The sequence below is a fragment of the Schistocerca cancellata genome, chromosome 3, assembly GCF_023864275.1.
Source record: "Schistocerca cancellata isolate TAMUIC-IGC-003103 chromosome 3, iqSchCanc2.1, whole genome shotgun sequence".
Lineage (NCBI taxonomy): Eukaryota > Metazoa > Arthropoda > Insecta > Orthoptera > Acrididae > Schistocerca > Schistocerca cancellata.
The window spans coordinates 281,311,664-281,327,955 of NC_064628.1; the positions used below are offsets into that span (position 1 = coordinate 281,311,664).

The 16,292-nt window shown below is 45.5% G+C and overlaps 1 protein-coding gene and 1 non-coding gene across 2 annotated transcripts in view; one reads left to right on the forward strand and one right to left on the reverse strand.

Annotated features, from left to right (window-relative positions):
* Positions 1 to 16,292, reverse strand: part of LOC126176263 (uncharacterized) — a 204,797-nt gene that overhangs the window by 38,324 nt on the left and 150,181 nt on the right. The window contains exon 5 of the mRNA XM_049923410.1: positions 14,522 to 14,885. Within this exon, the coding sequence (XP_049779367.1) occupies positions 14,522 to 14,885 (364 nt within the window). The remainder of the gene's footprint in view (positions 1 to 14,521; positions 14,886 to 16,292) is intronic.
* Positions 13,805 to 13,878, forward strand: Trnat-ugu (transfer RNA threonine (anticodon UGU)). The gene has a single exon. It is a non-coding gene; the product is annotated as a tRNA-Thr (tRNA).

Below are 16,292 nucleotides of genomic sequence, written 5' to 3' on the forward strand. Positions count from 1 at the left end.
TGGCACTGTCCCCTTCACTCTTTTCCTAGCACTGTTCTGTCACTGTCAACTATGTTCCGTTGTATTCGTGATAGAAGCGTAGGAGAAAGTGTTTTGGCACAGGGCCAAAGTGTGAATATTACACACTTCCTTCCGCTTAGACAAATGGAGGCGATAAAGTACAAACTTGGATACATTTAGTACTATAAAGTCTTCTCTGAAAGTAGCGTTAAACGGACGCTAAACGAGGACTATAATCAGAACCGGCAAGATAAGAATAGGAGTGTTTGAAACGTAGTGCTAGATACAAACCGACTGAGAGGGAAAAAGGATTTATAGCACAAATAGACTAACAAAGGCCGGCCGCGGTGGCTGAGCGGTTCTAGGCGCTTCAGTCTGGAACCACGTGGCTGCTGCGGTCGCAGGTTCGAAACCTGCCTAGGGCATGGATGTGTGTGATATCCTTATGTTAGTTAGGTTTAAGTAGTTCTAAGTCTAGGCGACTGATGACCTCAGATGTTAAGTCCCATAGTGCTTAGAGCCATTTGAACCATTTGACTAACAAAGAAACAGGCCTAGAGGATACGTCTTATTGCACAAACGAATGACCAAATTGGCAGTTGGAGAAATGGGTGAGTAAACATTTTTTAGAAGGATACCATGGCTTCAATACAGTAATCAGGTTCAAACCGATGTAGGCAATAGAACTGATGCAGAAATGAGAAGAATTGCACCGAATAAAGTAGCATGGCGAGTTGTGTAAGACCAACCTCAGGGCTGAGGACAATAACAAAAACAACAAATGCAAAAAATATTCTATCCGCTACCAACCATAACTTGTCAAAGAAGTGATTAGTGAAATAAATGATCATCAAACTTGCGGAGATCACAAGGGATACGAGGGTTAATCAATGACCTACACTGACACAACAAAATCGCACCATTCGAATTATGACCATTCTATGTTCAGAGAAACGTAAAGGGAATAGCCATAACGTTCTAATCCTCACCTCGAAAAAATGCTGTTACGTGACACACTTTGTTGGTTTGCAGGTACACATTCACTGTCCTGGTACACACTCAAACCCCGCCCCACTGTGCCACACATGTCGCTAGAGGAACCACCACAAACTGGCGGAGCTCGTTTATTAAGAGCAGTAACGTGCGTTACTACTTTCGCTCTTTTTGAAGGGGAACAACGCTGCAGCAATACACGCCGAATTGTTGGAAGCGTATACCAACAATGGAGCATCATATGATACAGTGGTTAGGTAAATCCGACTGACGAAATGCGCAGTGGGACACCATCTCTGTGTGGATGACCTGGACATGCAAGAGAAGTGGAGACCCTGGGGTTTCAAAACCAGAGTATCATGCCAAAGGTAGAAGCTCACTGGATTCCGCGACTGCCCGCACCCATTTCAACACTTTGCCGAACCAAGGCGGAAATCTTGAAGCTGTGTCAGGACAATCTACATAGCTTCTTCGACCGCGTAATCATCATGGATGCGTGCTAAGACCTATGACACAGGAGCAGAACAAGCAGTGGGGATGCATGCACCAACTACTGCCTAAAAAGCGCAATACTCTATGTCATAGTATAGAAGCTGATGCTGAATGTTGTTTGGTGCTGTCATAGCGTGGTGCTAAGACATTCTAGTGAGGGGCGAAACGTTGTATGACTATGCTACAGACGAGGTTTCGGGAAGCTGTCTGAAGACGGGTTTCTGCTCCAGCATCTCACCCCAGCACATTCTCCGTAGGACACAGTCACACATGCTGATTATTTGGACTGTTAAGTAGTGGCACACTCCCATTATTCTCCTGAGATGACACTGTCAGTACTTCCCCCTTTCCTGGGTGAAGAAACGGTTCCGTGGCAGATCTATCGGGTGTGAAGACGAAGTTATTATCGAGGTGTAACACTTCCCGATAGGCAAAATGCAGACTAATACAGCCAAGACCTTCGCCAACCATCTGATGTCGAGAAGACCCTATCGCGTTGCAGACTGAATATGTTCAGTGGTTGTAGTGGTTGGTTGTTTAGTTTGGGAGGGGGGACCAAACAGCGGAGTCATCGTGTAACATTATATAGTTTTTTTTTCTTTATTGTAATTTTAAGCACCTCATACAAGGTGGGCTGTCAGCAGCATATTACGCCGCTCTTCAGCCTTAAGTGGGACATGAAGATGACAGATAGGTGACACAAACAATACAATAAAAACGGCGGGCAAAAATGTAGATACAAAAACAAGAAACATGAAGCCGTTCACGCCGGACGAAAAAAACATTAACACTTGTTGACACGGCGCACATAACACGGACGACTGCGACGGCACACGTGAACAGTGGAGGCGTGACGACGAAAGAACACTAAACACAGACGAAGGCACACACACGAGACACTGATGGCGATGATCTCCGGCGCGCGAATGTTCACTGAGCGTGTGCGAGTCCGGGGACCTGCCAAGAGAGGAGGAGGAGGAAGGGGAGTGGGAGAGGGAGAGTGGAGCGCAGAGATGCCATGGGCAGGGGAGAGTGGGGGAGGGAGGAAGGGGGAGGGGAAGCCCGGGGGAAGAGGGGCGGAGGACGGGGGATGGGGGAAAAAGGAAAGAGAAGGGAGGGAGGGTGCCTAAAGGAAAGGAAACAGGGAGTGGGGGGAGGATCAAAGTTGATAGGAGGGGTAAATGGAAGGGAGGAGGACATCATCAGGGAGGGGGAGCTGGCGGAAGCCACCTCGGGAGAGGGTAAGGAGGGTGGAGAGATGGAGACCGGGTGGGACGTGGGAATACAGGCGCGGCAGCGGGCGGGGGTGTGAGAGGATCGGGGAGACGAGCGGGTGAGGAGGATCGAGTTTACGGGAGGTGTACAGGATCCGTATCCTTTCAAGGAAAAGGAGAAGGTGGGGGAAGGGGATGAGATCGTAGAGGATCCGCGTGGGGGAGGGGAGACGGATGCGATAGGTGAGGCGGAGAGCATGGTGTTCAAGGATTTGGAGGGATTTGTAAAAGGTAGGGGGGGGCGGAGATCCAAGCCAGATGGGCATAACAAAGGATAGGGCGGATGAGGGATTTATAGGTGTGGAGGATGGTGGAGGGGTCCAGACCCCACCTACGGCCGGAGAGGAGCTTGAGGAGACTGAGGCGGGAGCGTGCCTTGACTTGGACATTATATAGATGAGAAGTAGGTTTATATTATGTGTGTATCTGTAATTATGAGGTGTGTATTCTGTGTAATTTAAATTCCTTGACCTGTGACAAGAAAATTAGTTCTGTATCGTATATATATAAATAAACAAAAGGTTACGTTAAAATGACAAATCATATTATGTGCATGTTAATAAAAAGAAAATGTTTATTGAAAGCTGGTTCATACTATGGCTACTTGTATTTGTAAAGTGTAAACGCTGCAGGGAAGTCCTTCCGCAACGGAAGTGACATGGCGGGATGTAAAAGGTGCTTTTGGCGGTCGAACTGAGCCGCTCCTTCGTGTGAATGGCAGGCAGTATGTGCCTAGCCGTAGCACAGTACACTTCGACGGTGCTAAGGGAGCCAACTGGAAGTTGCTTTATAAAGGATTTGCCTGGGATGTGGATCTGGCTATTTGGTATTCTCGGCGTACAGGAATGACTCTAATATGTTGAAAATCCGACGCCAAGAAGAGATGTCATAGAGCATTCGAACATCAAGAGCCGTGAGTACAGTTAGCCGCCATGTCGCTTGCTACCAGTCTTCGCCACTGCTTCACTAACTTCACGCATTCAGTAATGTATATGGGCATGGACCAGTTAATTTGTGTGTTGTTTCAATAATAATCACAAAAAACTAATTCGTGTCCGGAACCATATTTTCTATCCTGATCACGAACCAATGCAGGGTCCTCACCTAAGTGCTACTAAAACCGAGTATCCTGATTTAAACGAACAATTCTTGCATTCACGCGTTTAAAAGTGATATTTTGTCTAATGTAAAAGGAGTAGTTAAAGTTAAAACCACAAAAGTGAAGTTGCATAGACTTTCGCTAAAGTATCCTTAGTTTACTACAAAATATAGTTTTGTAGGATTACAGTGCAAGATTGTGTAAATATTATTGTGTAGAATACCAGATTCACAGGTGTTAAAAAGGCAAATAAGTTATGCTCATTTTCAAAAATAGTGTGGTTCATGATTTCTATAATGAATGGTTCCTTTTCTGAAGTTAATTAAGTCCAGTGTTGTATTTTATTGTCTTGCAAAGTAAATTATGAACTACTCCAAGTGAAGTGAATTATTAGCTTTCGGAATTAGTCTTTACTGCTGTAAGAAGCGTTGACTAGTGAAACTATACTAGTTTATGGGTCCTCATCATGTTCTCCACCAATTAGGAAAAAATTGAACTATTTCTGTTGCTAAGGAAAACTGATGTATGTAGAAGAGTTTAAATAGTGTATTTATGATTATTCATCTTTATTTGTGTTTTTCTTTCATGTCAGTTAAGATAAAAGCCCCTCGTGTCCAAATTTAGTTCTGCACTTCATGCAGTAACATTTCAGTATTTGATTAAGTAATGCTCTTGAGTGTAGCTGTCATTAGTATGAGCTTGGTGCAAAAGTACTTCCCATAATTTACTGGTGTTGTTATTGGTAACCGCTGCTATGTACACTTCAGAGTGTACTGTATCAGTTTGTATCCTGTTTGCTATTCAAAGAGAAATCTATACGAAAGTAACTTCAATAACCAATATTAAATTTCCTTAAACATGTATTTCCAAATTAATGTGGCTAATGTGGCTGCCGACCGTTCATTCTTTTCATTCATTTATTAATTTACCTCTTTCAGTAATTCCCAAGGTTAAAGTCCGTTTGGTTTTTCCGTTAATTTCACCAAATTCAAAATTAGAGTCCGATGCCTTTGTCCATTAGACACATGCTCGGTCAATCTTCGAAATCCTCCCTGAGGGTGTGATTCACGTTAGAGTGATAAATGTTAGTGTTACAATCGCTACCATCGGTTTAGGGAAGGATGGCGAAGGAAGGCCCACTTCGGGCCATGTCCGTTCAGAGGAACCATCTCGGCCTTTGTCTGAGGGAAAACCAAAATCAGGATGGCCGGACGAGGGTTTTAACCGACGTCCTCCCGAATTAAGACTGCAATGTCTTAACTACTGCGCGACCTCGCTCGGTAGCCTATGTTTAGTTGTCGCAGCTTGATTTTTTTCGAGAGAAAAATTAAAATTGATGTCTTTTCTTCGTATTAAGGGTCTAGTCTCCTTAGTCAGCCCATAAAAAGCGATTTTTACGATTTTTTGATAAACTAATGAAGCAACCAACATAAATCTTTCTGCACATTATTTATTGATTATTGGACAATATTTTCTGACTTTTTAAAAAGCGATTAAGTCACCTATCCGAAGAATTGCTCTGTCCAAAATGAGGTGTGCCCATGACAGAACTCTTGCAGTCTGCAAGTCTTATTTTAAATGAAAAATTAAAAAAAAATGCTTATAAATAGGACAATGCGCACGGAGTAATAGCGCAGTTTGAGAGTGAGTGTAATTCAAGCTTTCAATATTCTTCTGTAGCACCACATCTCACACTGCGGGCGCACTAATAAAGGTATCTGTCTGAAATCTGACTGAATTACACCTCGGGTATGTCTGAAAAGTAATAGTCTAATTTTTTATTTCGATTTACTCATTACTTGTTGCAAATAACGTCACCAAAAACACACAACGAAAATACATCTTTGTTTCAAGCGCGTGCCATTTCTTCATTTTTCCAATTTCAAAAAACTGTTATTTTTGCCAGCGCTAGTCTGCCTTTTTTGTCCTCCTTGCTCCGTCCATCATGTGTTTAATTTGCTGCCTAGGTAGCAGAACTCCTTAATTTAATTTAGTTTGTGGTCACCAGTCCTGATAAGTTTCTCGCTGTTCTCATTTCTGGTACTTCTCATTAATTTTTTCTTTCTTCGATTTACTCTCATTTACGCATTAGACTTTTCATTTCATTCAGCAGATACTATAATTCTTCTTCACTTCCACTGAGAATAGCAATGTCATCAGCGAATCTTATCGCTGATATCCTTTCACGTTGAATTTTAATTCCAGTATTGAACTTCTCTTTCATTTCCATCATTGGTACTTCGATATATAGATTGAACAGCAGGGGCGAAAGACTACATCTCTGTCTTACACCCTTTAATACGACCGAGCGAAGTGGCGCAGTGGTTAACATATGGGACTCGCATTCGGGAGGACGACGATTCAAACCCGCGTCCGGCCATCCAGTTTTAGGTTTTCCGTGATTTCCCTCAATCGCTCCAGGCAAATGCCGGAATGGTTCTTTCGAAAGGGCACGACCGATTTCCTTCCCATCCATGACACCATCCGAGCTTGTGCTCCATCTCTAATGACATCGATGTGAACGGTAAACCCTTTTTTAATCCGAGCACTTCGTTTTTGGTTTTCCACTCTCACTGTTCCCTCTCGGTTTTTGTATAATTGTATATTACGCGTCTTTCCCTATAGCTTACCCCTATTTTTCTGAGAATTTAGAACATTGTGCACCATTTGACATTGTCGAACGCTTTTCTCAGGTCGACGAATTTTATGAACGTGTCTTAATTTTTCTTTAGTCTTTCTGTCTGCCCCGTTAGCTGAATGGTCAGCGCGTTGGGATGTCACGCACGGGGGCCCGGGTTCGATTCCCGGGTGACGCGGGAGATTTCCTCCCTTCAGGGACTGGGTGTTGTGCTGTCCTCATCATTTCATCCCCATTGTCGACGAGCAAGTCACCCAATGTGGCGTCGCACTCAGTAAGACTTGCACTTGGCGGCCGAGTGGGAACTCCCGGCCACTGACGCCATACACTCATTTCAATTTAATCTTGCTTCCATTAGCAGCCGCAAACTCAGAATTGCCTCTTGGGTCCCTTTACCTTTCCTAAAGCTAAACTGATCACCATGTAACACATCCTCAATTTTCTTTTCCAGTCTTCTGTATACTATTCTGGTCAGCAACTTGGATGCATGAGTTGTGCGATAGTTAACACACTTGTCGGCTCTTCCATTTTTCGGAATTGTGTGTGTATCGCCAGACCCAAGCACTCACACACCAACGTGAACAGTCGTTTTGTTGCCACTTCCCCCAACGATTTTAGAAATTCAGATGGAATGTAATGATATCGAGTCCTTCTGCCATATTTAATTTTATGTCTTCCAGAGCTCTTTTAAATTCCGATTTTGATACTGGATCCCCTATATCTTCTACATCGACTCCTGTTTCTTCTTCTATCATGTCACCCGACAAGTCTTCTCCTTAATAGCGGCCTTCAATGTACTTTTTACACTCATCCGCTCTCTCCTCTGCATTTAACAGAGAAATTCACACAGCACTCTTAATGTTACCGCCTTTCTTTTAGTTTAACCGAAGGTTGTTTTCACTATTCTATGTGCTGAATCAGTCCTTCCTACCATAATTTCGTTTTAGATTTCTTCACACTTTGCATACAACCATTTTCCGCACTTTCTGTTTATTTCATTTTTAAGTGACTTGTATTCCTGAATTTCCTTAAACATTTTTGCACTTCTTTCGTCGATCAACTGAAGTATTTCTTCTATTACCCATGGTTTCTTCGCAGTTACCTTCTTTGTACCTATGGTTTTATTTCCAGTTTCCGTGATTGCCCTTTTTAGAAATGTCCATTCCTCTCCCACTGAACTGCCTACTGAGCTATTCGCTATCGCAGTATCTATAGCCTCTGAAAACTTCAAGCGTACTTCTTCATTCCTCAGTACTTCCGTATGACACTTCTTTGGGCGTTGATTCTTCCTGTCTAGTCTCTTAAACTTCAGCCTACTCTTCTTCACTACTAAATTGTGATCTGATTTACATCTTCTCCTGGGTACGCCTTAGAATCCAGTACCTGATTTCAGGATCTAACTGAAGTCTTCCTGTATCTCCCGACCTTTTCCTAGTATACCTCCTCCTCTTGTGATTTTTGAACACAGTATCCGCTATTATTTCCTGAAAATTATTGCGGGAATGAATTACTCTTTCTTTTCTCTTATTCCTAGTACTAAGCCAATATTCTCGTGTAACATTTACTTCTACTCCTTCTCCTACAACCGCATTCCAATATTCCATGATTATTAATTTCCATCTCCATTTACATACTGTATTACCCGTTCTATATCCTCATATATGTTATGTCTTTTCATTTTCTGCTTGCGACATCAGTATGCATCCTGAGCTATCACTGGACTGTTCACAGTAACTTGCTCTCTGCCCTACCTACTACTCACAACGAATCCTATTATCAGTATACCATTTTCTGCCGCTGTTGATACTACCCTGAACTCATCTTGCCTTCTTTCCGTTTCACTTCACTGGCCCCAACTATATCTTGAATGAGCCTCCTTCGAAAGCCTAAATACTTTTTTGACGCCGACCTACATAGTGAAAACGATCATCATAATAAAATAAGGGAAATAGAGCTCGTACGGTGTTGGTTTTCTCCGCGCTCTTTCGAGATTGGAATAATAGAGGATTATTGTGAAGGTGGTTCGACGAACCTTCTGCCAGGCACTTAGGTGTAATTTGCAAAGTAACTATGTAGATGTAGCATTTACCTTTTCAGATCTTCAAGCTTCCCTACCACGTTCAAACTTTTGAAATTCCGCACCCTCAATCGCAGAACGTTATCGTTTCGTTCGTTATTCAAACTTTTTCTCATGGTCCCCTCCTCCTTGGCAATCCCCTCCTTCAGATCCAAATGGGGGATTATTCCGGAATATTTTGCCAATGGAGAGATTGACACCTTTTTTCAATTATAGGCCGCATGTCCTGTAGATACTCATATGTGTCTTTAATGCAGTGGTTTCCATTGCCTTCTGCTCCTCAAGCAGTTGATCATTGCTGATTCAGGGGCAGTTTCCCACCCCAAAATCTAGAGAGTGCCCTGAACTTCAGTCCGCACCCCCGCCCTCTTTGACGAGGCCGTTGGCTGAGTGAAGGTGACTTCTAATGTCGGAAGTCTTCGGCCACTGCTGCTGATTTTTTATTCAAAAATTAAACCGTGGAGGGGTTAGAACCCGGGGCCGAGGACGTTTTGATTACTAATCAAAGACGTTACATCCTTTTTTTTTGCATTTGGTCGTGGCAGACGTCACATGATACCCGTTGAATTTCGTTGTTGATCCCTTCACTCAGTTTTTTTATTACAGAGAGCAGCCAGCTGAGCTACCGTGCCGGCGTAGACCACGGGCTCAGTCATTATTACTAGGGGTAGTATTAATACATTCTAATTTCGAGACTCAGTAAAAACTGCCATGAAAACTTTTTGATGATGTAGCTTGAAAGTGATGCGGACCCAAAGACTTTAACTGCAGTTTAGCTGGATGAAGATATTATTCAATTAATTAAATGCACGTATTACACAAATATTTTGAGGTGTTCTCAGCTATTCGTAAACAGATTGATCCATTATTTACACACTTTTGGTATATAGACTACAGTGTGAAAGGCAACTGGCAAACCTTTTCTATTAGGGACATATGTGTTTCAACAATGACCATTGATATCGTGGACGACTGTACAGAGCGCGGCAAAAGTCTGGATACACGCCTACAAAAGTCGAACCATAGCACCTGGTATGGGGTGTCTGTAGGTGGGCGCGCAACTTACAGGAGCTGTGGCGACAGCGACGGCCATCTTGATATGCGCCATCTTGGATTTGGGTTACGCGTTTCAAATGGGGAGGTCATGTGACACATCGTTTTGAACTGCCTCTTCCTCAGTAATACACATGTGAAATTTGTTTTAAGATATCTTTATTTGTATAGGAGTTACGAACTGTAAATTTTAAAACACTTCGTTGGTTGGTTTGGGGGAGGACCATTCAGCGAGATCATCGGTCCCATTGGATTAGGGAAGGAAATCGGCCGTGCCCTTTCAAAGGAACCATCCCGGCATTTACCTGAAGCTATTTAGGGAAATCACAGAAAACCTAAATCAGAATGGCCAGACGCGGATCTGAATCGTCGTCCTCCCGAATGCGAGAGTCCATTCTGCTAACCACTGCGCCAACTCACTTGGTAGGACACTACAGCCATTACAGTATATGCTCAATATGACCTCCACTGCACTGCGCTGCATTCACAATGAAATCTTTTTTGTCTGTCCTACTGCACCCGGCACAGGATATGTAGGTCAACAGAGGCACATCCCTCATCAATACGCTGTCAAAGATGGGTTACATTGTTGATTTTTACCTTATACGCAGCTGATTTCAGATGTCTCCACAGATAAAAGTGAAAAGGTGCAATATCAAGGGACCGTGGTGGCCTTTCGATAGGACCTCTCATATGTATCCAGTGACCTCTAAACTGTTTATCCAGAAACTGACTTCAGTAGCATAGTGGCGAGGTGCACCGTCTTGTTGGAAGAAGGTTGAGGAATCATCCTCCGGATTTAACAGCGCTGGAAGCACATAATCACGGACCATATTCAAGCTTCCATGAATAGGCACTGGACCCACGTTCTCGTGTCCCAAATCCCACACCGAACCATCACTTTTTCACCATCTGCACCTTTACAGGGATCCACTCACGAGGTTGCATCTGACCAGTAACAATGATTGTTTATTTCTCCTTGCACATAAAAATACACTCCTGGAAATGGAAAAAAGAACACATTGACACCGGTGTGTCAGACCCACCATACTTGCTCCGGACACTGCGAGAGGGCTGTACAAGCAATGATCACACGCACGGCACAGCGGACACACCAGGAACCGCGGTGTTGGCCGTCGAATGGCGCTAGCTGCGCAGCATTTGTGCACCGCCGCCGTCAGTGTCAGCCAGTTTGCCGTGGCATACGGAGCTCCATCGCAGTCTTTAACACTGGTAGCATGCCGCGACAGCGTGGACGTGAACCGTATGTGCAGTTGACGGACTTTGAGCGAGGGCGTATAGTGGGCATGCGGGAGGCCGGGTGGACGTACCGCCGAATTGCTCAACACGTGGGGCGTGTGGTCTCCACAGTACATCGATGTTGTCGCCAGTGGTCGGCGGAAGGTGCACGTGCCCGTCGACCTGGGACCGGACCGCAGCGACGCACGGATGCACGCCAAGCCCGTAGGATCCTACGCAGTGCCGTAGGGGACCGCACCGCCACTTCCCAGCAAATTAGGGACACTGTTGCTCCTGGGGTATCGGCGAGGACCATTCGCAACCGTCTCCATGAAGCTGGGCTACGGTCCCGCACACCGTTAGGCCGTCTTCCGCTCACGCCCCAACATCGTGCAGCCCGCCTCCAGTGGTGTCGCGACAGGCGTGAATGGAGGGACGAATGGAGACGTGTCGTCTTCAGCGATGAGAGTCGCTTCTGCCTTGGTGCCAATGATGGTCGTATGCGTGTTTGGCGCCGTGCAGGTGAGCGCCACAATCAGGACTGCATACGACCGAGGCACACAGGGCCAATACCCGGCATCATGGTGTGGGGAGCGATCTCCTACACTGGCCGTACACCACTGGTGATCGTCGAGGGGACACTGAATAGTGCACGGTACATACAAACCGTCATCGAACCCATCGTTCTACCATTCCTAGACCGGCAAGGGAACTTGCTGTTCCAACAGGACAATGCACGTCCGCATGTATCCCGTGCCACCCAACGTGCTCTAGAAGGTGTAAGTCAACTACCCTGGCCAGCAAGGTCTCCGGATCTTTCCCCCATTGAGCATGTTTGGGACTGGATGAAGCGTCGTCTCACGCGGTCTGCACGTCCAGCACGAACGCTGGTCCAACTGAGGCGCCAGGTGGAAATGGCATGGCAAGCCGTTCCACAGGACTACATCCAGCATCACTACGATCGTCTCCATGGGAGAATAGCAGCCTGCATTGCTGCGAAAGGTGGATATACACTGTACTAGTGCCGACATTGTGCATGCTCTGTTGCCTGTGTCTATGTGCCTGTGGTTCTGTCAGTGTGATCATGTGATGTATCTGACCCCAGGAATGTGTCAATAAAGTTTCCCCTTCCTGGGACAATGAATTCACGGTGTTCTTATTTCAATTTCCAGGAGTGTAATTATCTTCGTGACTGAACAGCACCTGTCGTGTGAAGTTCGGATCCTTGTTTCACTGATACAGAGCCCATTCTGCAAACTGCACCCTCCAATTAGATTCATCCCTCGAGAGATGACGTTCCAACTGCGACTTGTACAGGTGTCAATGGTGTGTGTGTGTGGGGGGGGGGGGGGGGGGGGAGGGACACAGGTAGGACAACTGAACGCTGTCCGACACCGGATATTGCTCATAAGCGGCGCGTACTGTAATGCGGTCTTTTCACGAACGGAGCCACAATTGCTGTTGCAGTCTTCTCGTCGGTGGCTGTTCTTGGACGTTCACTGGGTGGCTTGTCCTCCACAGAAACCGTTGCAAAAAAATTGTAGACTAACTTGTATACCGCCATAAGTGAAATGTCATTTGTCACAGGATGCCAGGCGTTGAACTCAGCAACAAAAACTCTAATACTTCGTTCACCACTCATTAACATAATTCTCTTGCGTTCCTGCAGTGTAAGTGCCATTGTGGATCAAAAGCAATAATGAACAGAATTGATCACTTCACTGCAATTTCATACTTAAACCTTTCATAACTCGTAAACAAATACAGATATCTTAAAACAGACTTCACATCTGTATTCCTGAGAAAGAGACAGTTAAAAATGTCACACGACCCCCATCCAATCTGAAACAAGCAGCCCAAATCCAATGGCGGATTTGAAGATGGCCACCGTTATCGCCATAGCTCCTGTAAGGTGCGTCTCCACCTAGAGACACCACGTACCAGACCCCATTAAGAATCGTGAGACCGTTCGACTTTTATAGGGGTGTATGCAGATTTCTGCTTCATACTGTGTTTTGCTCATCGCTGTCAGAAATTCGGCTGACTGATAAGTTTCACCACTGTGCATAACTGCTGCAGGAGCATCAGCTTCAGAATCACTTTCATCACGAAAGCGACTTCCGTAACTTTCACGATTGAATTCACCTAACAATTCTTCTCACATAACACTTTCAATCAGTGAAATGTCATTCCTAGGCGCTGCAGTCTGGAACCGCGCGACCGCTACGGTCGCAGGTTCGAATCCTGCCTCGGGCATGGATTTGTGTGATGTCCTTAGGTTAGTTAGGTTTAAGTAGTTCTAAGTTCTAGGGGACCGATGACCTCAGAAGTTAAGTCCCATAGTGGTCAGAGCCATATGAACCATTTTTTGTCATTCCTACGTGACATTTTCACATAAATGTTCTTCACAATCGGAGACAGAATAGTTACACGATGAGTGCTCCAGGGTCTCAATGATCCTTGAAAAATTATTTCTGTCAAATTAATTAAACAGTGCCCACAACTTCGAACGTCCGTCCTGCACTTGATGTCAATATATATGAAGAGAGTAACTTTTCTCGAAAGAACAGATACTGTAGATGACCGTGCAGCTTTTCCCTGGAATAAATGATGACCTGTCGGCATCTGAGGGTTTCAATTAGTCATCATTTATTCCAGGGAAAATCTGCACGGTCATCTACAGTATCTGTTCTTTCGAGAACAGTTACTGTCTTCATATATATATAGTTAAAGGCTACCCAGCCTTGACCTTCGTCTGTGCGAATGCGCACAGGTTGCCCAAACTCTTACGGGAATCGCCAAAGTGTGCGCGAGTAATGAGTGAATGGGCAAATGTCTATAAGGTACATTACATAGGTAGAATTGTGGACAGTTGGGAATGTGAGTCTCACGGGAAGCGTGCAAGGGATAAGTCCCTGCAGTCGCGCTATTCACCTGTGTCCTCGGTGGCTCAGATGGATAGAGCGCCTGCCATGTAAGCAGGAGATCCCGGGTTCGAGTCCCGGTCGGGGCACACATTTTCAGCTGTCCACATCGAGGTATATCAACAACACCTGTCGGCAGCTGAGGGTTTCAATTAGTCATCATTTATTCTAGATGTCAATGCTGAATTTACGTTGGTGGTAGAGGGCCGTGTATCTGTAGTGATGCATGCACAGTACCAACAAAAAACTCCAGGTCAGAGTGACCCTGCTGCGTGGGATTAGCCGAGCAGTCTCAGGCGCTGCAGTCATGGACTGTGCGGCTGGTCCCGGCGGAGGTTCGAGTCCTCAAATAGCTCTGAGCACTATGCGACTTAACTTCTCAGGTCATCAGTCGCCTAGAACTTAGAACTAATTAAACCTAACTAACCTAAGGACATCACACACATCCATGCCCGAGGCAGGAGTCGAACCTGCGACCGTAGCGGTCACGCGGTTCCAGACTGAAGCGTCTTTAACCGCACGGCCACACCGGCCGGCTTCGAGTCCTCCCTCGGGCATGTGTGTGTGTGTTTGTCCTTAGGATAATTTAGGCTAAGTAGTGTGTCCCATAATTTAAAAAAAAAGTGTGACCCTGGTGTACACTTCAAGGGTCAATAGATTGAATGAGGAGAATGTAGCCTTAGTAATGACATTTTTACGGTTACAGGGAGTTTGCGAGAAAGACGGCAGCACCTGTGTAGGCGGTAAGAGGGCGAGGCACTGGACGTAGTCCTCCGGGGCGAAGCCGCAGCGGTCGCGCAGCGCGGCGTGGTATCGCGCGGCGGCGCTGGCTACGGCGGCAGCGACGTCCAGGAAGGCTGCGTAGCTGACGCTGGCGTTGCCCGCCGGCGCAGACAGGCTGAGGCTGAGCCGCGGCTCCACGAGCAGCGCGCCCTCCGGCACTGCCTGCAGCGCCGCCGCGGCCTCGGGCACGCCGTCCGTGGCCACCAGCAGCCAGCCGGGGGCAGAGCCGTTGCCCAGCGCCGACACGGCCGCCGACACCTGCGCCCACGGGCCCAGCACCACGCACGTCCCGTCCGTCGGCGGCGACCAGCCCCTGCGCGTAGGCACCACACGCCGTCAAGACGACGTTCTCAATCTAAGGGCAACATCTACATCTACACATACATACGTACTCCGCAATCCACAATACGGTGCGTAGCGGAGGGTACCTCGTACCACAACTAGCATCCTCTCTCCCCGTTCCACTCCCAAACAGAACAAGGGAAAAATGCCACTGTACGAGCTCTAATCTCTCTTATCTTTGTGGTCTTTCCGCGAAATAAAAGTTGGCGGCAGTAAAATTGTACTGCAGTCAGCCTCAAATGCTGGTTCTCTAAATTTCCTCAATAGCGATTCACGAAAAGAACGCCTCCTTTCCTCCTGGGACTCCCACCCGAGTTCCTGAAGCATTTCCGTAACGCGTAATGATCAAACCTATCAGTAACAAATCTAGCAGCCCGCCTCTGAATTGCTTCTATGTCCTCCCTCAATCCGACCTGATAGGGATCCCAAATGCTCGAGCATCTAACAACCCTACCACAACAAACGTCAAAATTTAATAATGATTATGGTGTTGCTCACGCTTCTAAATACTGCATTTTCGGGCAACAACAAAGTTATTATGTGGCAGGTGTCATTAGACCACAGTTAATAAAGTCATTTCATGTAATAATGAATAAACTGGGCACTCATCTTTTCGTGTTTCCCACGCTGGTCTCGTTGTACAATCATGGCTCAATCGTCGAAAATCTAAGTGGTGATGATTCCAAGCTCGGATGCAAAGAGGCCTAGATTTTATTCTGCTATATTCAAAAGTTTTATAGATGTGTTTCACAAACCATTCTTGAAGATTACACTTTTGCAGGACAATGGCGATGTAAAAAAGTAATCATCACTCCTAATTTAAGTTACACTTCTTCTTTATTACTTTTGCTGCAATATCACATAACACACAAAACATCACTTCACAATACAAAACATACTTGAAAACGTCTTCCTCACTGTTAAAGTTCACATTTATTAAACTGGCTACAATATGCGCCTTTTCAACATGACGTCCTAGACTTGACTTTCTCAAGGTCCGACTCTACGTAACTAATAATCGCTTACGCGCCCAAAAATCAGAGTTACAAGTACGTCAAAGATCATAGTAACAAAAGAAAGAATACACATAAGAATACTATCATTGCAACATAAACATATCGAAGTATCAAAGTACCTCTACATTAATGAAATCAAATCTGAATGTTGTCTCAGAAATATGTTAACTACTTTACAGAAATAGCGTAGAATATTGCTGGTATCGAGAGGTTGAGATGAGGTGCCGTAATGGTTACGTAATTCAAGTCCATTAGAAGCAGTACTCAAGAATAGGTGGCATTAGTGTTTTATAAGCGGTCTCCTTTACAGATGAACCACATCTTCCCAAAATTCTACCAATGAACCGAAGACGACTATCCGC